Below are 23,751 nucleotides of genomic sequence, written 5' to 3' on the forward strand. Positions count from 1 at the left end.
CTGAGGCATGGGACTAGTTTGGTGGGAAAAGCATGTTTCTATGTGTCTGATCTTTACCAAAAAGCCTCACGTTTTCAGAATTACAACCACCTTACCATTCAGAGTGACTTAGAAAGAAAGTTTTCATAGTTAAAGAATTATTGTTCACAAAAGAATGAGACTCCACATGTCCACAGTGTGTGGGTGCATTTATAGAAAGTTAAAAGGGAATTGTTTTGAATTGCTCTGTGCTGCAGCCTTGCCCCTCCTCTTCATGAGAGTGAGAAGGACAGGGATTATCACAGCTTTTATCAACCTTCTCCCACACAGTTCTGGTGCTCAGGCTACCAATAAAATAGTTGTGTGTGTACACAACTCAAGGTTTCCTCTTATGAGTCCAGAAATTGGCTTGGAAGTGGCTGTCATGGGGGAAAGGACTCTCATGGATTTCGTCTGGTTAACCCAGGTTATTTTGGGCTTTTAAAAATTGCTTTATTTATTTCAGGATACTCTGGGCAGAGATGAGGGGTAGGAAACAGAGGTATAAGTAATTGAGAGGATAAAAGCTGTGCACCAAAATCTTGGAGCAATAGATGATTGGGAAAAGCCCTCAAGGTGATTCTTATAACTCTATCCTTGAGTATCGCTGATCCCAACCACTGAAAATATGGGATTCCTTGGTTCTCCATCACCTGCTGGTCCTCAAGGAGGAATGACTATCCCCCAGCTGCCCTCCTCTTAGAAGACGTTTGCAAAGTCTAGAGTCAGTTTGGGGGCCTTCCCTGGTGTCTCAGCAGTAAAGAATCTGCCTGCCAGTGCGGGAGACATAGGTTAAATCCCTGAATCAGGAACATTCCCTGGAGGAGGAAATGGCAACCCACTCCAGTATTCTTGTCTGAAAAATCCCATAGACAGAGGAGCCTGGCAGGCTACAGTACACAGGGTTGCAAAGAGTCGGACACAACTGAGTGCGCACGAGAGTCAGTTTTGATTGTCACGAGTGGGACATGGGAAGCAGTGCTACTGACATGTTGTGTGTAGAGCAGAAAGATGCTGCTGAACACCCTACAGTGCACAGGAACATAACCTGCGATAGAGAATTATCCACCCCAAATGTCAGTGGTGCCACAGGGGAAGAAACTTAACTCTCTCCTGTCTTCATTCCTAGGTCTTGATATGGCTTCTCCAGTCTCCAGTGACTGATGTGCCATTTAGATAACCCAAGATTGAAATGAGCAGTCTTAAAATGCCAAAGACATAATTGCTTCTTATTGCTAATTTAATGGTTTGAGTTCTTATAAAAGTCAGTCTGGGGGAGAGTCCATTCACTTGGCATTCCTTCCTAATGCAGTTATGAGATTGTGCAGAGTAGTCTGATTACTGAATACACCTTCCAAAATAAATATTATTTTCACTTTAGCACAATTAAACAGATGTCATGAAGATCAGATACAAAAGCAAACACTGGCTTTACCAGCATTTTTTTCGTTAGTACATAGAAATCTGACAATTGGCAGAGCACATATATAGATTGGACAGAACTGGAATGATAACAGGTGGTCCAAACCTTTTTTTCCCCAGTTGAAGATACTGATGACAAGTGACTTCCCCAAGTCATATCTTCACACTTCCTAAAAATGAAATTAATTATTTTAAAATGTAAAGAAAAGACCGAGACTTCCCTGGTGGTCCCACCGTTGAGAATCTGCCTTCCAGTGCAAGGGATGTGGGTTTTATCCCTGGGAACTAAGATCCCACATGCCTCAGGGCAACAAAGAGCCTGCATGCTCTAACGAGAAGTCAGCACAGCCAAAAATAAAAATAAGTAAATTTTAAAGAAAAGACCAACTTTAAAATTTTAGCTATTATTTTAATTGTTTAAAAAATTGAACTGATTTTCGTAAACTATATTGTTTTTAAAAAGATACCTAAAAGAGCACCTTTTAAAGCAGAGTATCCATAATTGTCAGATTAAGTAAACTTTTTTGAAAGAAAAATTATACCAAATTGATTCTAAAAAGTGTTGCATAAAAAAAAGTTTGGGTAAGAGGTGCTTAACTCTGTACTCTGTAGTCAGAAAACTTACCATTTTGCCATATTTCTTTTTCAGTTATATATTCTCAAATATTTTCATGGTAAATAGCACCCTTTTTCTCTTTTTTAATACTTTTTAGCTCCAGGCTTGTGACAGTCAAGCAATAAATTACCACAAAAACTCATTACATGGAGAAAATGGGTATTGTCAGAAAGTAAAACATATGAAAATGGATCTGAACCCAATAGTGTCAATTTTAGATCATGTTTGTTTCCTATAACTTTCCTATTGTAAGTTTCTCCAGGATAGATGAACAAGGAACAAATCTTCAACTAAATGTATAGACTATGGGCAATGGAAGATTAAATTTTTTTTTGGCTGGAGTGTTAGTTTCAAGTTACCCATTATTGTTACCTTGGGATTTTTATATATGTCTCACCCACCATGCTATTACCAATTAAACTTAAAAGGAAATTGCAATTATTTGTAATGCTTCAGGAAAGATAACCTTTTAATAACCCAGAAACCAAAAAAAACACCTCCAATTAAAAGTGAAATTATAAAGCATATCAGAGCTTTAAAGTGTTCCTAAATACAGTGTTTGGAGAAATTTAGATCATTTTAACAATTGAGAGTTTCTTTAAATCAGTGAGCTTTGGACCAGCTAAATGTTTCTAAATAGCTTTGATTTTTTAAAATCTTAATTGTCTTGTTTTGAAATGTCAGCAATAAGGAAAACCAACCCATGGGGAAAATGAACTATTAATTTAAATAAATAAAAGTTAATATCATTATATTTTATTCAGAATTATTGACATTAGAAATAAACTCTTTTAAACCATATTCTCTCTTTAAATTATAATAAAAATTTTTAATAAGTACATTTTAAATACTAGATATAGTCTTTGATGAAACATATCATGGTCCTAACATAGAGAACAAAAAATACAAAATAAATTTATCTAATTTTTTATTATTTTATTGGTTTAGAGGATTATAATGTCCTTTTTCATTAATTGCCTTAAAAATATCTAAACTGTATTTTCTCAATGTGCTCAAGGGTATAACACCCTTCATTTCTCCTCAGTTTGGTAAAGGTAAACATTGGCAATTGTTACGAGGAAATAAGAGGGAAAAAGCTGAAATCTGAATATTAGCTTTTTGAATTTTGGCTCATTGCCAACGAACAATAATAAATTTATCTTAAATTCTGCACCATAATTTTTCTCCTCATTAATGGTATACACTATATTCAAACATCTTTTGAGTCTTTTTAATACAATTGTGTTTTCATCTTCATGGATGGGATAAATATATCCACTGAGAGTGAGGCCATGGCTCTGTGCATGTGTGTAAAAGCCCAGTGAGCATGTTTGTGTGGAAAATGCACAATTTGAATTTTCAGAAGCTTCCCTTTTCCAAGGGCTTCCATTCAAATGACTACAGAACAAATGTGAAGTTGTCATTGCTGCCCCTTTGGTTTTTATGAAATTAGAAATAAATTCTTCACTTAACTTCCTAAATTTTGACCATGAAAAACCTGAGCCATCTTCTGCCCTTAGTCTTAACCAATATACCAATGCCTGACATATAGGCAACAGTAAAGAAACAGGATGATCTGTTGTCTTCTCAAAATAAAATTATATTTATAATTTAGTTACACATATTTATCACAGTTTTTCTCCTAATCTACTAGGATAGATTATCAGATGTTATTTATATTATCTGTATTACTCTGACCTTACATCAGACAAATTGGAAAAATACATTTTTAGATTAAAATAAAGAGAGAATATGGCCTTAAGAAAACTGTGGGATTTAGTATTTTCAAATGAGTTTCTTTCTCCCTAATCCCCTGTCTCTCACTGAATGCTCTGATTCCCACATGGGTCACTAATATAGGGAGAAATGGTAAGACTGATGTCAAATTGCTTTTTCTTCATGTGCATGCTGTGTGCCAAGGGCAGTTTAACCCATGTACATAGAGCAGCCACGCTTTTGCAGAACTGCTTCCCTCTGCATTGCTCTGAAAGCATGTAAATTAAAAGGTAGTCAGATCTTCAGCACACTGCCTGCCATGTGCCTGGTGACTAAATACCACCTCATCACATCCATAAGGCTAAAGGTTCCATCATACTCATGGAAAACTGAAAATTTACCTCTTCCTTTTGGTATTTGCACATTCATTTCTGTGTTCTTTGCCAGGATTTCTGCCAGTTGACTGCAATTTAAAACAAAAGAAACTGAAACACCTACCATTCTAGAAAAGAATTCTTTTTCTGTTTGTTTCTGTTTGTTTTTGGTTTTATTTTGTTGTTCCTCTTGATTCACTCAGCTCTGTGGCCTATCACTTTCAGTGGCACTGGGCTTTGGGGTGGGCCATTTTTTGACACGGTGCCTCGGCTCTCCAGGGAATGATGATACACCGAATGAGTCATTTAGTAGCTGGAACCTTGGGAATTGCTCTGTTCTGTGACTGATGCTAGATTTTGGTACAGTAGCAATCATAATGAAGAAGAGGCCATGACTGTGGCTTGGGCAGCGATCCTGAAATACCAGAAAATTATTTCTAATCTTGTGTATTTTCCCGTTAACTCTTGAGGGTGGGTGACCAACTTCACCTTCCCAAAAGATGAACCCAGAGTCTGTATATATGTGTACACACAGCACACATACACATATATACATGTGCAGATTCAGAACCCAGCAGTCTCCGTCTAGTCAAGCAATTGGTTATAAACAAAGTTTAAATTTATTTCATCTTTCTTTTCTAGTTTCTCCACGCTACAAACATCGTTTTCTTGGTTTCATGCAGTAACTATGTTTGTAATGGTTCTGTAGAGAGCTTTTTATTTTTTATTTTTTACTTTTGTTTTCTTGTTGCTTAAGCTTGCTAAGAGATAGTGTTTTGTTCATATCTATGTCATATCTGCTGGACAAACTTTTCTTTTGTAGGATCTGACGGCGTTGGCCAAAGAATTAAGAGAACTTCGGATTGAAGAAACAAACCGCCCGCTGAAGAAGGTAACAGATTACTCCTCCTCCAGTGAGGAGTCCGAAAGCAGTGACGAAGAGGAGGAAGATGGAGAGAGTGAGACCCAGGACGGGACGGTGGCTGTCAGCGACATACCCAGACTGATGTAAGTGACCTGCTTTTTCACTGTAGGCCAGGAGGAGTTCGTTCTCCAAAACAAGAAGACAAGAAATGTGAAATATGGGTCTCTGGCAGGATCGGTTGACTTTGGGGATTCACATACTTTTTAGAGCATCGTTCTACATTCACCCCTTCTCCCTAGATACAGTAACTTAGAATAGGTAGTGTTTCAAGGACTGCATATACTTTATCTAGGCTGTTGTGAGGTTGACTGTCCCTTGGGTGATGCTCTGTTGGTCGTTGTCAACTCAGGGCAAATGATATTGAAAGTCAGACCCTAAAACTGAAGAGCAAAATTTTAGGCAATAACATTTCGAGGTTAACATTGATGACGTGAGTCATATATTTCTCCATCACCACCACCGCAAAGGTGGGTGGAATGCAGGAGACAGCATGGGTTAGCATCCCAGCAAAAGCCTACAGTGAAGCCTCTGAGAGTTTGACTTAAATGCACTCCTGTTAGGATTTTCTACATCATCTTCCCCATGTCTTTTTTATGTGATCCTTTTTGCTCTCTGACTTCACCACATATACTCTTCTTTTTTAGATATTGATAGCTACCTAGCTTTCCCTTTGTGTTTGCAGTCTTTCCTTCTTCTCTTTTCTTTTTTTAGTGAAGGGGGACTCCCTTTTTCTCACTGGAATGGATCCTTTTGCAAAAGAACCTCTCCTCTTCCCCTTTACTTGCCCAGTTCAATCATTCATACAAGCACACTCACATATATCTCTTGTTTCCTCCCTCAAATAAACACAAGACGCCCAGCTCTGGTTTGCTATAACTTTGATAGAGAGCGGTGCTAACTTTTCCTTCGTTCCTCTTTGTTTCCATTTCTTTGGCTCAGCTACTACATTGGTCATCACACCACATTTATTCCCTGTAGAGAAGATGGAATTTCAGGCCACAGATGACTGTCCTGTTCAGCAGAGACTGGAGAGACAGGGCCATCTAGTCTGCTGGAAATGTCATCCATTGATTAACCATCCTCATGTACAAGCAATTCTGAAAGACAAATCCAATTATCGTAGCTGAAAAATCCATTCTTGTTATTTTACTGCTGATTACCCCATTATTGACAGCCATAAGTATGCTAAAATATGACATTTGAAAACAGATTGCTTTAAATTGCTTTTTTAACAGCAAATAAAATTGTTCTAGAGGCGAAATCACTAATCCAGAACGTTCCTGCAAAATATGCTGGTCCTTTCACTTTTTGTCTTGACTCAGCATTGATTCATTCTTCTACCAGATGTTCTGAATTCCCTTTAAGCACTGGGCACACAACTCTGAGGGTGGATTTAAGATTGATAAGACTTCCACTATGTGTTAGACCCCATACTTTGGGATATTCAAAGTATTGAGAGGGCTTTGAGACATTCAAGAAGTGTGTACATGAATTGTGCTTTCCGAAAGTTTACATTCTAGTTGGGGCTTTCCTGGTAGCTCAGACAGTTAAGAATCCACGTGCAATGTGGGAGACCCAGGTTCAGTCCCTGGGTTGGGAAGATCGCCTGGAGAAGAGAATGGCTACCTACTCAAGTATTCTTGCCTGAAGAAACCCATGGACAAAGGAGCCTGGTGGGCTACAGTCCATGTGGTCACAAAGAGTAGACGAGAGACATAATTATACATGGAAAACTTCAGAGTAGTATAAATAGTTGGAAGAATAACCAAGGACCACCTTGGTAGAGATGTTAAATCTCATTGGGTTTTTAAGCCCCCTGTCATATTTTGTTAATGGTGTTCATCCTAATATCTCTAGAGGCAAACCCATCTCTTTTTGGGTAGAAACACCCATCTTTCTAAAATTGTAGATGTCCCTGCTGCGCTATGCCTCCTCTGCCATCTGGCACACTCTTGTCACTTTGGGGATTGCCTATCATAGCCTAGTCCGTGCGGCAGAGCTCATGCTGTCATCTGTGTTGCGTGGTATCTTCTACGCATACCTGCCACTTGATGGAGCGCAGGATACACATGACTGCGCTGAACTGAAATTGTGTATCCTGGCTTTAAAGCATTTATAGCCTAATCCAGAGGAAAGACGTGTACACAAATAACTATCATCAAGGAGGAAAGGAAAACGCAGTGATATTAGGATCCCAGCCAGGATGCTTGGGCGGAGGCGGGGCGGGGGGTATGGCGCGTAAGGTGCAGGGGGCGAGCAGGGAATTTGAAGTAAAGGCACAGAAGGTTAAGTTTGGTGGAAATAAAGCTGGTATAAAGGGGAAAAGTCTGGACTCATGAAGCCAGACCAAGAAGTGTGCACTTGGTCATGCCGCCAGCATGGAGCCATGGAAGGTGTCCTGAGCTGGGGAGCGATGTTGTTGGTGCCATGTTTGAGAGAAGTTGTTTCACCAAGGTGATTTGGAAAGAGAACAGACTAGATACTGGTAAAGGCATTCAGAGAATTTATTATTGTATTCCTCAGAAGTCATAAATAGGCTATCATTGAATGCTTGTAGTGGAGGCAAAACTTGATGGAGCTTTTGAGGAATTGGTAAATTTTAGGCAAATTGACACAATTGTCCATTAAAGAACACTTAAAATAGTTTACTGTATGTGAAACACACTTTAGAGAAAAAACAAGATACAGATGTGTGTATGTGTACTTTATTTGCTAAATATAGACATTTTTGTGAATATAAAATATATACACTGTGTTCTGCCATAGAATGAATAGTTGTATGTTTAAAGAACTTCTTACTATTAAAAAATCCATTGTTTCTTTAGGAGTAAGACATTTCTGAGGTAGACTGCTTCTCATATTCTTATCACTTTTAAGCTAAACCTTCACATTTCATACTGTGTATTTTTGGAGCAAAAAATCAAAATCTATTGCAGCACGGTTCACTACCATGAAGTGTACACTAAAGAGCTTTTCAGCAGTGGAGCCCCACCATTCCAACAAGCAGCTGTAGATACCAATGTGCAAAACAGTGACTTCTATGTACAATATTGACTTCATATTAGTAGTGTGTAATGTAACCTATAAGACTGCACATAACAAAGACTGTATTCCATAACTAACCAACTGCACTATTTCCCAGTGCCTCAAGCCTAGAAAAATAATAAGTGAGGGGAAATCGTAATAGCAGTTACCTCCAGACTAAGCAGGGCTTCCCAGGTGGTACTAGTGGTGAAGAACCTGCCTACCAATGCAGGAGACATGAGACATGGGTTCGATCCCTGGGTCAGGAAGATGCCCTAGAAGAGGGCGAGGCAACCTACTCTAGTATTCTTGCCACAATAACCCCATGGACAGAGGAACCTGGTGGGCTACAGTCCATGGGGGTCACAAAAGAGTTGGACATGACTGAAGCAACTTACACACTGGATTATACTACTGTAAGGGATTCTTACATATATGCCTGATTTTATGATGTTGTTGTTGCTGTTTAGTCACTTAGTCATGTCCAACTCTTTTGCAACCCCATGGATTGTAGCCCACCAGGCTCCTCTGTCCATGGGATTTCCCAGGCAAGAATGCTGGAGTAGGTTGCCATTTCCTTCTCCAGGAGATCTTCCCTATCCAGGGATCAAACCCGAGTCTCCTTCATTGGCAGGCAAATTCTTTACCACTGAGCCACCAGGGAAGCCAATTTTATGGTGAGCACTCACTATTTTTATAATCAGGAAAATAATAAAAGCATTATAGACTAGGAAGGAAGGAATGATAGCCATGTTAGCTGACTGGCATCAGCCCAAGCAAGCCAAAGAGACAGCCGTTTATATCAGCATCTTCCCTTGTGGGCTTCCCTTGTGGCTCAGCTGGTAGAGAATCCACCTGCAATGTGGGAAACCTGGGTTCGATCCCTGGGTTGGGAAGGTCCCCTGAAGAAGGGATGCTACCCACCCCAGTATTCTGGCCTGGAGAATTCCATGGACTGTATAATCCATGGGGTCACAAAGAGTCGGACACGATGGAGCGATTTCCACTTCCACTTTCACTCAGGTCCCATTTCGTGCTTTAGATGTACCTATGGAGTGCGGTCTTCATCATTAGGACCATCTATTTCTGTCATAGCCCTTGAGTTTTGTACAGTCTCGTAAAATACAGTCTGGACAGTGAAAGCCCCGTGTCTCATGTCCCCTCTTTCCCATCCTCACTAGAAAGCTGTGGATCTGGCCCCATTCACCCCCCTCTATTGTTGTGCCCTGCCCCCACCCCGCCTGCCATCCTCTCTGCCTTCCTGTCCAGTGCTGAGGCTCTGGACTGTTGTAGAAGCGTGGCTGCAGTTGTGCTGTCTGCCTAACACCTTACAACAAAGAGTTCTTTCCACTCCTGGGGCCATGACACAGCATATGCTGCAGCCAAACTGACCTCCTCGTTTCCAAATGCCGTGCACTTTCCCAGGGTTGTGCCCCTTCTTGCAATGTCCTCTCCCTATGTCCCACATTCTCACATCCTGCCTTGCTTTGGAATATTTGCATCATGTTTTTATGCTCTTCCAGATGCTAATCTCTTTAGTTTCAGGCTTGTGTCTTCTTCAGCTTTTATATCCACTACCCAGTGCCAAACTGAGGGCCTTTCATGTAGCAGGTGTTCGATTAATGTATATTGAAATTGAATTAAATCAATACCTGCAGGAACACTTTGACAAATCCAATTAGAGGAATTATTGTTCTAGACATGTGGCCTAATTACAGTAAATTTTCTATAGTTTTCCTTCTAATTAGTTGATGTGTTTTGTTTTTTACAGTCTTTGTAGCAATTCAGACAACTGCTTGTTCCTACCCAGACTCTATATCAGAAAAATAATTGTTAGAACAGAGGATCTTTTTTTAACTGTAAGCTGTTATAGTTGTTTGAGCCTCGGTGTTTTTGAACTATTGCTTTTTAAAATTATTTTATTATTAATAAAGTAGTTTTAGAACAATTTTTGATTTATAGAAAAATTAAGAAAATAGTAGATGTCCATGTTATTCCTCTACCCTCCCACCCCTCTCCCACAGTTTTCCATTTTCTTATCATTAACATTGTAGCGGTTTATATAGAGTGAAGCAGAGTACTGGGGATCAGTAGCATCTTAAGAGGAACTTATGAAGAGAACAGACAGGCAAAAGAAAAACCCTTGGAAAGTTTTCTCAAAACCCAGAGGAGAGTGGGGCTGAGTGATTATCAGACACAGGCAAGGGACTAAACGCAGTGTCCAAGAGGAATCACTGACATTGAGACTTTAGAAGTGACTTGAAGAGTTTCCTTTAGGTTCTTGATGTTACATATAGGAAGGTACTGAAGCTGAAGCTCCAATACTTTGCTACCTGATGTAAAAAAAGCCAACTCATTGGAAAAGACCCTGATGCTGGGAAAGATTGAGGGCAGGAGGAGAAGGGAACGACAGAGGATGAGATGTTGGATGGCATCGCCAACTCAGTGGACGTGAGTCTGAGCAAGCCCTGGGAGATGGTGAGGGACAGGGAAGGCCTGGTGTGCTGCAGTCCATGGGGCTGCAAAGAGTCAGACACAACTGAGTACTGAACAGCAACAGAGGAGGAGGTCACGTGAGAAGTCAACCAGAGTGTGATGAGGGATGAATTGGAGAACTCTGTAAGGAGAACTTTCAGAAAAGAGAAATGTATGTGTGGGTGGTAAATACAGAATTAGGCTCAAGGGAGAGATTTTAATGAAATGGGACAGAGGAGAGACCTCATCAGGTTTACTGATTGGAAGAAAGAGCCAGTACAGAGAAAGGGATAGTGAAAACACAGGAAGGAGGATAGGAGTAGCTTCCAGTTAACACTGGTCCTCTGCTCTTCTATTTACCCTTCTCACTGAGTTAGAAATACTGCATTTCTAAACTAAGTTTTTTGTTTTTTGCCCAACCTCCATTTGATTATAATCTTATGGAAGTTTAGGGTTGTGTCTCATTTTTTAGGTATTTTTTTCTAGCATCTGGTACAACATATGTCACATAACAAACTTTTAATAATTAAATGAATGCATGAATTTCTAACGGGTTGGTAAAGATTGACGTGGTAGAGCTGGGAGCTTGGAGCCATAATAGAAACATACAGGGACAGAATTTAAAGGACAGCCAGGGGTAGGGGTAAGAAGGACAGAAGGAAGTGACCAACAGTGACAGACACAGCAAGAAGTCTTCTATGATTTAAAAATGTTTTCCAGTCCCTGAAACATGAACTACAGGCTGCACTTTGCCTTTTAAAAAAAAATGTAGAGAGAGGTGCTTTGGAGCACACAGAAATTTATGTGAATTTTCATCATCAAAAGCCATGATCTTACATCAGACTACATGTTAACAGAAAAATTAATGGTGTGGACCATTAATACAAGACACACTGAATGAGCAGATATATTCAGAAGATTCACAATACAGCAGACAAATCCTGCACAATAGAACAACCGTTCTAAGAGGAATTGATCACCATTTTAGAAGACTGACTAAGGAAGAAATATAGGCATCCTTTAGTCAGTCTATAAGGAATATTACTAGTAGAACTAATGTAGAATAAAATTCAAAACAGCCCAAACCGATCAACATTAAAATTTATCATTAAATGAAGCAGTTCTGGCTCATAAAATTGACCCAGGAAGAAATAGTCACAGAAAAATATTCCATGAAATGTAAAACTGACAGTGGTTAATACTCTACACTGTAAAATTTGCTGTTGATTGAAAATTGACAGATAAATCTTAATAAAATTTTTATGTTGCCAGGAAAAATTGGACCTGGTAGAAGTAGTGACCACAGAAGCTTTGGAAAGATTATACAAAGAAGCTGATTGATGTATCATATCTTTGCCATAACATCTGCATAGAAAAGAGTTAGAACCAGTAACGGCAATTTTACTAAAATTATGATGAAAATGCAAAAATTGGGGAAGAGTTTAACTGAGATATGTAAAGAATTAAGTAAGGAATTGTCTTACTGGAAAGAGCCCTAGGAAATACTTTTTTCATGAATATTCATCCATATTGAGATATTTCTGATTAGAATGTTTGGACTTCTCTGGTGGCTCAGACGATAAAGCGTCTGCCTACGATGCGGGAGACCGGGGTTCAGTCCCTGGGTTGGGAAGACCTCCTGGAGAAGGAAATGGCAACCCACTCCAATATTCTTGCCTGGAAGATCCCATGGACGGAGGAGCCTGGTAAACTACAGTCTGTGGGGTCACAAAGAGTTGGACACAACTGAGCGAGTTCACTTTCACTTTTCAGAATCAGAACATTATCAGAATAAAGAAGATAAGTGAAGGCAAAATATCCTTAATATTTGAACTCAGGTGGGACTCTCTAATGGTGATAGAGAACTTGATTGTATGGTGTCAACCTGGTGGTGGCCACCAGGCCAGTCTAGCCTCTGACAGTGGGCAAAAAATGCCTGAGTGACAAAGGAAAGTGCTTCCCTTCCTAGGAAGCTTTGGCTCTTGGTAAATGCTTAATTTACTGACTTGCTTGTCTTACATCATCTTATCCCAAAAAAGAATTTAAAGCTGCTAAGAAAAAATAAAATACAAGATAAAACAGATTTTCAAATAAATGAGTAAAGAAATCATAGTTATGAGAATTATTCTGATATACCAATCTAGCAAGACACCAGGAATTCATTACATCAATTTCTTTTTCTGTGTCTCTGTAACACTATTAATAGCTCCTTCCTGGGAGTGAAATATTAAAAATACTTCTTTGAAATTTCTTCCCAAACACATTAATTCTAACCCATACCTAGATGTATTTAATTCAAAATTCAGCCTCAGTATAAAATAGAGTTAGCTGCACAGTAGGGTAACAATAGGTCCAGCCTTGAGAACTGAAGTCCTGCAGGTACCCACAGCACCTATCTGGTCCTCGGTTTCCCACAGTGCTTTGGTCTGTGCCAGGGGCCACAGCAAACATCAGTGACTGCTCTCAGAGCGTATGTCAAGATCCGATTCCCTTCTTCTACTGTATCTTAAATAGAAGAGCAAGAAACAAACTGAAATAAATATACCACAGTGTGAGGTGATTACAGAGATTTTTTAAAGTACTGGATGCTCTTGAGTTAGATAGCCTTGTTAATAGATGCCTGGTACACCAGAATGCTCTTCATAGATATTTATTCTCTATAAAATAGTGTAAAACTTACTTATCAATGATTGTTTTTATCCTCCTATTCTGTGCCAAGTTCTGTGCTGGATACTGGGTATTTAGGGATGAGCAAAAAGTCAAGAATTCTGCCCTCACAAGCATCTTTTCTAATGAGAAAAAAGATGAAAATTAGAAGAGTCAGAAAGATCTAGAATTGCAAATCATGATGAGGACTATTAAAGAAAAAGGGTGCAGAGCAAGAAGAGGAGCTGGTGGGATAAGATGTGGATGGCTGGTGAGAGACGTCTTCTCTGGGAAAATATCAGTTAAGCCGAAATCAGAAGGATAATAGGGAACCAGGCAAGCGGGGTAGAAGAGAGCTTTCCAGGCAGAGGAGACCATGTACAGAATTTAGGGCGTCTGCTGGTCAGAGAGGAGTAGGGAGGACTGGGAGATCTTGCAGGGCCCAGTTGCTTACCCTGGCTAACAGGCAGAGAGGAGGACTATTAGGAGGAAGACAAGGGACACTGGGGAAGTGGGACCCCAGTTCAAGCATCCTTGCAGTATTAAAGATTAAAGTGGAATGTACTTGAGGCCACTGAGTTGTACACTTAAATTTTATGTTATATCTACTTTACTACAATAAAATATATCACCGTGGACAGGAAACAGATATTCCCTAAGCATTTGTTTGTCCAGTTGCTAAATCATGTCCGACTCTTTGCGACCCCAGGAACTGCAGCACACCAGGCTTCCCTGTCCTTCACTATCTCCTGGAGTTTGCTCAAACTCATGTCCATTGAGTCAGTGATGCCATCCAGCCATCTCATCTTCTGTCATCCCCTTCTCCTCCTGCCTTCAATCTTTCCCAGCATCAAGGTCTTTTCCAATGAGTTGGCTCTTCACATCAGGTAGCCAAAGCATTAGAGCTTCAGCATCAGTCCTTCCAATGAATATTCAGCGTTGATTTCCTTTAAGATTGACTGGTTTGATCTCCTTGCTGTCCAAGAGACTCTCAAGCATACACTGTCATGAATACTGTTTCCTCCTATTTCAGACCCACAGGAGCCCCCGGGAGCGCTGAGCAGTACAATGTGGGAATGGTCGGCACACACGGGCTGGAGACCTCTCACGCGGATACTTTCAGCAGCAGTATTTCAAGAGAAGGAACCTTGATGATAAGAGAAGTAAGTTAGTATAAAAACTGTATAGAAGTGTATTTCTTAATTGGTTTTTATATTAGAGCTTTCACAGAGGATGCTTACAGCATGTATTTTAGGGAATGAAGGGTGGGGGAGGGAGAAGGGCCCATGTTTCTAAATGGTTGGGTGATTTTAATTGTGCACCTTCTTTCCCACATCCTTCCGAGCTTTTGCAGTGTGACTTAATCACGTTAGTCCAGATTCTTCAGTGGAAGCTATGCAAATTAGAATATAGCATTTGAGCCTAAGGATATAAAACTGGAAACCCAGATGTTTCCTAGCACAGGAAAACAGAAATGAATAGTCTATTCAGATAGCATCAGTGGCCTTGCTGTGCCTCCTTCATCCCACTCCAGGTTTTATCCTTGTGCATTTTATGTAGAAAATGTTCTCTGGTTCCAAAAATGGTGATATCATCTTATCCAGTTAAATGAACATTAAAGACTGTTAAGCTGTCCAGGTGAAAGAACAAAGAAATAACCAGATGTATGTAAAAAAAAAAATGCACCTTAGCATTTGGAGTAATTTTGTTTTTTTAAACTCTAGGAACATCATTTTGGAGGGCAGGGGCACACATTTCCTTTCACCTGCCCCTCCAGCATGCAGTGCTTTCCCATTGTATCTGTCCTGACCAGAAAGGCCTGGACATGTTAGAATCCATCTTTTCTCATTTTTCACTCCATCATCACTGTGTGAGTTTATCAGCAGGTCTTTTCTTAGAAGGAAATTAGTGGCTGATGACACTGGGCAAAGTTACTTGACCTCTCCCTGCAGCCGTTTTGTCATCTATAAAATTTCATAAATAATAGTAAATGACTCACAAGATGATTGGGAGGATTCAATGAGCTAATTGCCTCAGTTCAGTTCAGTCGCGCAGTCGTGTCCGACTGTTGGCGACCCCATTAATCACAGCACGCCAGGCCTCCCTGTCCATCACCAACTCCTGGAGTTCACTCAGACTCAGGTCCATCGAGTCAGTGATGCCATGCAGCCATCTCATCCTCTGTTGTCCCCTTCTCCTCCTGCCCCCAATCCCTCCCACAGCATCAGAGTCTTTTCCAATGAGTCAACTGTTCACATGAGGTGGCCAAAGTATTGGAGTTTCAGCTCCAGCATCATTCCTTCCAAAGAACACCAGGACTGATCTCCTTTAGAATGGACTCCTTGCAGTTGGATCTCCTGGCAGTCCATGGGACTCTCAAGAGTCTTCTCCAACACCACAGTTCAAAAGCATCAATTCTTCGGCGCTCAGCTTTCTTCACAGTCCAACTCTCACATCCATACATGACCACAGGAAAAACCATAGCCTTGACTAGACGGACCTTTGTTGGTAAAGTAATATCTCTGCTTTTTAATATGCTATCTAGGTTGGTCATAACTTTCCTTCCAAGGAGTAAGCATCTTTTAATTTCATGGCTGCAGTCACCATCTGCAGTGATTTTGGAGCCCCCAAAAATAAAGTCTGACACTGTTTCTACTGTTTCCCCATCTATTTCCCATGAAGTGATGGGACCAGATGCCATGATCTTTGTTTTCTGAATGTTGAGCTTTAAGCCAGCTTTTTCACTCTCCTCTTTCACTTTCAGCAAGGGGCTTTTTAGTTGCTCTTCACTTTCTGCCATAAGGGTGGTGTCATCTGCATATCTGAGGTTATTATTTCTCCTGGCAATCTTGATTCCAGCTTGTGCTTCTTCCAGCCCAGTGTTTCTCATGATGTACTCTTCTTATAAGTTAAATAAGCAGGGTGACAACATACAGCCTTGACATACTCCTTGTCCTATTTGGAACCAGTCTGTTGTTCCATGTCCAGTTCTAACTGTTGCTTCCTGACGTGCATATAGGTTTCTCAAGAGGCAGGTCAGGTGGTCTGGTATTCCCATCTCTTCCAGAATTTTCCACAGTTTCTTGTGATCCACACAGTCAAAGGCTTTGGCATAGTCAATAAAGCAGAAATAGGTGTTTTTCTGGAACTCTCTTGCTTTTTCCATGATCCAGCGGATGTTGGCAATTTGATCTCTGGTTCCTCTGCCTTTTCTAAAATCAGCTTGAACATCAGGAAGTTCACAGTTCATGTATTGTTGAAGCCTGGCTTGGAGAATTTTGAGCATGACTTTACTAGCGTGTGAGATGAGTGCAATAGTGCGGTAGTTTGAGCATTCTTTGGCATTGCCTTTCTTTGGCATTGGAATGAAAACTGACCTTTTCCAGTCCTGTGGCCACTGCTGAGTTTTCCAAATTTGCTGGCATATTGAGTGCAGCACTTTCACAACATCATCTTTCATCCCCATGGAAAAGAAATGCAAAAAAGCAAAATGGCTGTCTCGGGAGGCCTTACAAATAGCTGTGAAAAGAAGAGAAGCAAAAGGCAAAGGAGAAAGGGAAAGATATAAGCATCTGAATGCAGAGTTCCAAAGAATAGCAAGGAGAGATTAAAAAAAGCCTTCCTCAGCGATCAATGCAAAGAAATAGAGGAAAAGAACAGAATGGGAAAGACTAGAGATCTCTTCAAGAAAATTAAGAGATACCAAGGGAACATTTCATGCAAAGATGGGCTCGATAAAGCACAGAAATGGTCTAGACCTAACAGAAGCAGAAGATATTAAGAAGAGGTGGCAAGAATACACAGAAGAACTGTACAAAAAAGATCTTCACGACCCAGATAATCACGATGGTGTGATCACTCACCTAGAGCCTGACATCCTGGAATGTGAAGTCAAGCTAATTGCCTAGAAGCATCCAATAAATGTTACCTGTTTTATTTCTCTCTCCCCACAGGCTCAGGCTCTCCTTTTACTTGCTATCAATTCCCACCCTTCCTTTCTGAAACATTAGCATATATCATCTGTCATTCCCCTTCCTTTGCTGGGATTGATTAGAAAACACTAACCACAAGTTTTGCTCTCCAAAAAGGCAAAGGGCATCTCATTTTTGTAAGAAAGAAAGGAACTGTAGTTTTAGGATGACTAAGGCCTTTGAAATAATGATGAGCAGTAAAGCTATAACTGGAAGACTAGTTCACAAAGCAGATTTCTGGAATTTCATTTTATGGCCTTGCCGAATATTTCAAGTAGACTTTAAAGAGCCCTTTCACGGAAGCCTGGAATGAAAAATGGACTTGGCTGCTGAAGTTGACATTGTGTCATGCTGGCATATAAATCTCCCTGCGTGGTAAATGGATAATTTCAGTGGAAGTGTAGAGGGCTTCTCTCACTAGACCCCGTCACCGGGGAAAACATAAGGGGAAATGTTCTGGAATGAGTTACTCTCTGACTCCAAATTAAAGGACTCCCATTTCTAATGTGGTTTCAGATTTGCTGGAACCTTTAGGACAAAGTCAATACCGTGACATGGTTATTTGGAGCCACATTTTGAGCTCAGTCACCAATCAAATGGCTCTGTAATATTTAAAGCATTCCAACACTACGACCAGAGCCAGTCACCTTGAAAATTGCGTTCACCAGCGTCGTATGTAAGTTTGATCTATTGAGGACCCTATAATTTGTTTTGTCCTCTCGGTTTCTAAATTCTACTCTTTCCAAACACAAGCTTTTAAAATAACAACCTGTTTTAAAATAACAACACATTTAAAGTGTGTGTATTAAAAAGATAAGTACAAATTAAAGTGTGACCGAGAGAATAAGAAAGTAGAAACTCTTAATGGTTCAGTTCCATAAGATGAACATCAAGGGCAATAACTCAACTCAGACTTCCCTAGTGGTCTAGTGGTTAAGAATCCACCTGTCAATGCAGGGGGCACAGGTTCGACCCCTGGTCTGGGAGGATGCCACATGCCACAGGGCAACTAAGCCCGTGTGCCACAACTACTAAAGTCTATGCTCTAGAGCCCTTGAGCTGATACTACTCAGCCCAGATGCCCTAGATCCCATGCTCTGCAGCAAGAGAAGCCACTGCAATGAGAAGCCTGCATATCTCAACTAGAGAGAGGCCCACTCTCCGTAACTAGAAAAAACCCCACACAGCACAGAAGACCCAGCAAGGTCAAAAATATATATATTTTTTAAAGAGAATCACTCAGCTCATCTTTCTCATAGGAGTGGATGAAATGGTTCTTTAGGAATGCACTGGCTCCCCCCTCCATGGCCCTGTCAGAGACACAAATCCCCCTTGCAGCACAGACCCCTGCCTCGCAGGTCTACCTTTCCCTCGCCTAGGACCCCATAGGACCTTTCTTTACTCACTTTCTAGAACACCACCACACCATCTGTCATCTGCCACTTTGTCCACGGGGGACCAACTGCTGAAAGAGCTATTCTTATTCACAGCCCACTGTTCACCCCAAAGACCCCTGGGGTCTGGCTCAGCTTCCCTTCCCCCTGGAAGCCTCTCCATGGGCCTCTGTCCACAGTACCTTCCTCATTACCCAGATGGTATCTCTCCAGGGTCTGTTCATGCCCTGAACCAGGATACTGGCTTACCCATGAAACTGTTTGGGTTATAAGTAATAGAAAAAAAAAAAGAATCCACTTACAACAGCTTAAGAAAACAAGGCAGGGGACTTCCCTGCAGGTCCGGTAGCTAAGACTCTGCACTCCCAGCGCACAGGGTCCAGGTTTGATCCCCAGTCAGAGAACTAGATCCCGTGTGCCCCAAGGACGAGTTGCACACCACAGCGAAAAATCCTGAGTGCTGCAACTAAGACCAGGCACAGCCAAATATATAAAATAAATTTTAAAAAGGAAAATAAAGGCTGAGCAGGTATCAACGATTGGGGAATAAGGATTCAGAGGTATTGCCTAGAAGGAATCAAAAGCAGAGGATGTGTTGGGACCCTCAGTAGAGTTAGAATCAGAAACTGCAAAGGGATTAGGTGCTCAGCAGCTTCTCATGGGCTGGTCTCCGGCCCTCTTGCCACCTGGCTCTTTTTATCCTTATCTCTGTCCCCTCTGCTCTCTCCCTTGTTCTCTCTCTCCACATACCAGGTTTCTCTTCTGCAGCCTTGTGCTCTGACCTCTCCCCACCGCGCCCCCCCACCAACATTGCAAGGTGTTCATTACATCCCAGTTCAGCTGCCCAATAGAGACTGACTGGTATCTCTCAGACTAACTGGAAATTCCAATGGGAGTCTGGTTGTAGTTAGCTCAGGTGTCCTGGTCCAATCGATCAGCTGTGGCCAAGAGCAGAGCCACCCAGGACAGCAGTAGCCAGAGCACCCAGGCTCTGCCGCAACACCCGGATTTCACCACTTACAGCCCATGTCACTCAGGGCAAATTAATTGAATTCTTTACACTGAAGTTTTTCCATCTGTAAAATGGTGATAATGGAAACTAGCTCCTGGTGGTACTGTAAGGATACGAACCTAAAGTGTTTAGAAAAGTACCTGGCATATAGGGATACTCAGAACACTCCAATGCCCACCCCATGGCACTAGTGAGCTCATGAAGAGTTAGTTGGGACTCTTTTAATGAAATCCTAAAGGACGGAGCTGCTGGTCATTTATCTTCATGTTCCCAGCAGAATGTGTGGCACACAGAAGGTGTTTAATTCTAAGAGGGTGCTGGTTGAATGCACAAAAGGGTGATGACTCAGAAGTGGGAAAACTCAGGGGTCACCGCTGAATCCCTTCAGGCTTCTCAGTGTCTGTACCATTTCCCCTATGAGACTCTTCCAGTCTGTCTTTTATAAGCAGTATGTCTACATTGAGTTTTGGCTTGAGACGGAATGCTGCTGATCCAAGAGAGACCACAAAACTCTAAAGAAACAGTGCGTGATTTATGCTACTTGGAAGTTGTGGGGAAAATGGTAGAAAGATTTTCAGTATTCCAGCAGAAGTTAGCAGGACGGAGGAGCTGCCCAGGAGACATAGGAGATAATAAAGTAAATTAGAACTGAACCTCTTAAATGTCATTTAACAGATGAGATGTTCAGATGAGCACTGTGACAAAATGAATCCAGAAAATGCCCCTCTCCTGATCAGTCATGGGCCAGGAGCACTGTGCCAAGAGACACGGAGGACACTAAGGCTTTCCAGTTATTTCTCAAGCTTCCTGGTGACATCAATTACATGCACCCATTCAGAAACTTGGGAGTCTTTCATCTTCCCCCAAAAGGGCCTCCTTTCACTTCAGCCAGAAGCAGGTGCAGAGCTTTTATTGCAAGACCGGGACAGGCTCCGGAAAGAAGGAACACCAACCCTTGCCCATGCCAGGCCCAAACAAGGCAGGGAGGGTACCTGCCATGCTCCTCATCGAGTCCTTCATGTTCAGCAAAATGCTCCACACTAAGTGGATGCTCAGAAATTTTGGTCAAATGAATGAAAAACAGAAAAGTCAAAGAAAGGAATCATTACTCAAATTAGGTCCCCTGTAAGAAACCTCGGTGAGCCAGCCACATAAATGTTAAGTTAGGAAGTACAGTCCTGGACAGGACTACAGTGTGGGCCCTGGCTTTCTGGGAGCAGAATTTCCTTGCAACTCTGTGTTTCTTTTCTAAAATTTTTGGGAGGAGGCTTTGCCCTCCCGGGCAATGATTTCCAACCTGTTAAGTGATGCAGCCCTGTCAGTAAGACATCCAGGGAATGCCACATAATACAGTGTATTTATTTATTTATAAATCATGCATTTGCCCTTTGGCACTAACATAGTATATATATTATAAAGTACCTTTAAAGGACATTGAAAACGTGAAACTACAGGCCACCCTTCCCTTCAGCATTGCATTTATGCTGAGTCAGCACAGTCTTTCCCAGCTGTCCTGGGAAGGGGGAGAGAGGAGACGGGTAGGCTGGGGGGGGTGGGGGGGCAGTGGGGGAGTGGTACAAGGACCTAACCAGAAATGGGAGGGATCTCCCAGGTCTTAGTGCGGAAGATTGGGCCCCTGCCGGAGGACTGACCCAGCTGATAACTTAGTGGCCAGAGTCACTCCTTCGTTCCCAGACCTTTGAGGAAGACTTTTCTTGGAGCACAGATTCCTCAAGGGCCTGACTGGTGTGGGCAGAAGGGCCCCAGCTTGCCCAATCCAGAGCTGGCAGGGGCATCCAGCCAAAGCCGACATATGGCCAGGCCCTGCTGCCTTCATCATCTTGGGCTGTGTGATCTTGGACTGTTATTTAACATCTCTGAACTGCAGTTAATAAATGAGATAATACTTGTGGGGGGAGTGGGTGCTATAAACAGTACTTCAGATGCAGTGCTGGTCATGATGACTTCATGTTTCTGGAAAGTTGCATTGGAGCATAGTTGATCTACTGCGTTGTGTTAGTTTCAGGTGCGCAGCAGAGTGGATCAGTTACACATATACATATATCCACCCTTTTTTTCTTCAGATTCTTCCCATTTAGGCCATTACAGAGTATTGAGTAGAGTTCCCTGTGCTATACAGTAGGTCACTATTAGTTACGTATTCTATATAAAGTCATGTGTAAATGTCATTCTCAATCTCTCAATTATCCCTCCCCCATCTTTTCCCCTGGTAACCATAAGTTTGTTTTCTACATCTGAGAATTGATTTCTTTTTTTTTTTTTTTAACCAGTTCCTGGCACAAGGTACCATAGTTGCTTACTGAGAGATTCAACATTAGTGATAGTGGATGTAAAGCCTTATTTTCAAATTATCTTTAGGTTACTTCCATGTTTTCTTTGTCACTCCCATCAGCTATGATTAGTTAATCGTTGGTTTGACCTCACAGCTGACCAAGAACCCTGTGAGTTGGAAATCATTTCTGCATTTTCTTGGAGTATACTAGGCATGGATTATTAATGTTATCTCAGAATACTGCTTCTCTTCAGAGATGTTTTAGGTCATGTTATTGTTTTTTTATTTATGTCATTGTAACCTCGTGATGTGGTCTGTGATGTGGTCTGGTGTGCACACACAGACGCACTGCAGAAGAGGAGCATCATGTGCGGTCCCCGCCAAGCCCCGCTCCACAGTTCGCCTGTGGCGTTACTGTCTTCCCACAGGGCAGCCCCACATCACATGTGCCCCCTGACTGCCCCTCGTGCAGGAGTATAATGCCCTAGGGTCAATCCGTGTACTAAGTAGTAGCAACCCTAACCTTTCTCTTGGATGGAACTGAAACCTGAGTGCCTCCCCGCAGCCCGGTGGGACGGCTTGCAGGCCACTGTGCCTGTGCTGTGTGAGGGCTGACGTCACTCTGTGTGTGTTGTGTGCCCCCCAGCCGTCCGGAGAGAAGAAGCGACCTGGCCACAGTGACAGCAATGGCTTTGCCGGCCACATCAACCTCCCGGACCTGGTACAGCAGAGCCATTCCCCTGCGGGGACCCCCACCGAGGGCCTGGGGCGCGTCTCCACCCACCCCCAGGAAATGGACGCCGGGACTGAAGTAGGTGCTGGGTAGGAGCCACAACAGCTCTGTTCTCATTTGGAGATTTCGAGACCCTGGTCTCCTCAAGAAGGAGGTTTTGACAAGCTCCCAGAAACCTATTTGGTTGGGCTCTGCAAGCTTCCCAGGTGGTGCAATGACAAAGAATCCACCTGCCAATGCAGGAATCAACCCAGGTTCGATTCCTGGGTTGGGAAGATCCCCTGGAGAAGGGAATGGCTAGCCACTCCAATATTCTTGCCTAGAGAATCTCCATAGACAGAGGAGCTTGGCAGGCTACAGAGCATGGGATCACAAACATTTGGACATGACCGAGCGACTGATCACACATAACTACTTATGCGTATACTCAAATGGAGGCAGTGTTAGAGCAAAGCAGTGAAAAGTTCACAGGTAGCAGCTGAACCAATACCTGTTTTTACAGATGAGAATACTGAGGCTCATAGAGGTTAAGTACCTTGCCCAAGGCACACAGCTGGTTTGTGACAGACCTGGGACCAGAACTGGGACCTCTTGTTGCTCAGCTGGTAAAGAATCCACCTGCAATGCAGGAGACCCTGGTTTGATTCCTGTGTCAGGAAGGTCCCCTGGAGAAGGGATAGGCTATTCACTCCAATATTCTTGCGTGTCCCTGGTGGCTCAGCTGGTAAAGAATCTACTGCAGTGCGGGAGACCTGGGTTCAATCCTTGGCTTGGGAAGATCCCCTGGAGGAGGACATGGCAACCCACTCCAGTACTCTTGCCTGGAGAAATCCCGTGGACAGAGGAACCTGGAGGGCTGCAGTCCATAGGGTCGCAAAGAGTCAGACATGACTGAGTGACTAAGCACGTCTCTCAGGCTAGGGATGAAAACTTCAGCCTGTAGAGATTCCAAGGCCAATAACTGAGGTTCATATTTACATTAACTTAGTCAAACTAAATTTGACTTAGATGAAATAAGGTTGAAATGATGTTTATGAAAAGTAGATGCATTCTCAAAGTGTTCATCTTCCTAAACTCCAAATTGCACAAGGAAGGGAGAAATGGGATATTATCTTTCCTGTGCAGAAAGGAG

The 23,751-nt window shown here is 42.1% G+C and overlaps 1 protein-coding gene across 1 annotated transcript in view; it reads left to right on the plus strand.

Annotated features, from left to right (window-relative positions):
- The window catches only part of TNIK (TRAF2 and NCK interacting kinase), a 398,208-nt gene that overhangs the window by 354,708 nt on the left and 19,749 nt on the right, over nt 1-23,751 (plus strand). Inside the window, exons 22-24 of the mRNA XM_052645336.1 lie at nt 4,970-5,154; nt 14,250-14,379; nt 22,533-22,697. Coding sequence (XP_052501296.1) covers nt 4,970-5,154; nt 14,250-14,379; nt 22,533-22,697 — 480 coding nt within the window. The remainder of the gene's footprint in view (nt 1-4,969; nt 5,155-14,249; nt 14,380-22,532; nt 22,698-23,751) is intronic.

This window comes from Budorcas taxicolor, chromosome 1 (genome assembly GCF_023091745.1).
Source record: "Budorcas taxicolor isolate Tak-1 chromosome 1, Takin1.1, whole genome shotgun sequence".
Lineage (NCBI taxonomy): Eukaryota > Metazoa > Chordata > Mammalia > Artiodactyla > Bovidae > Budorcas > Budorcas taxicolor.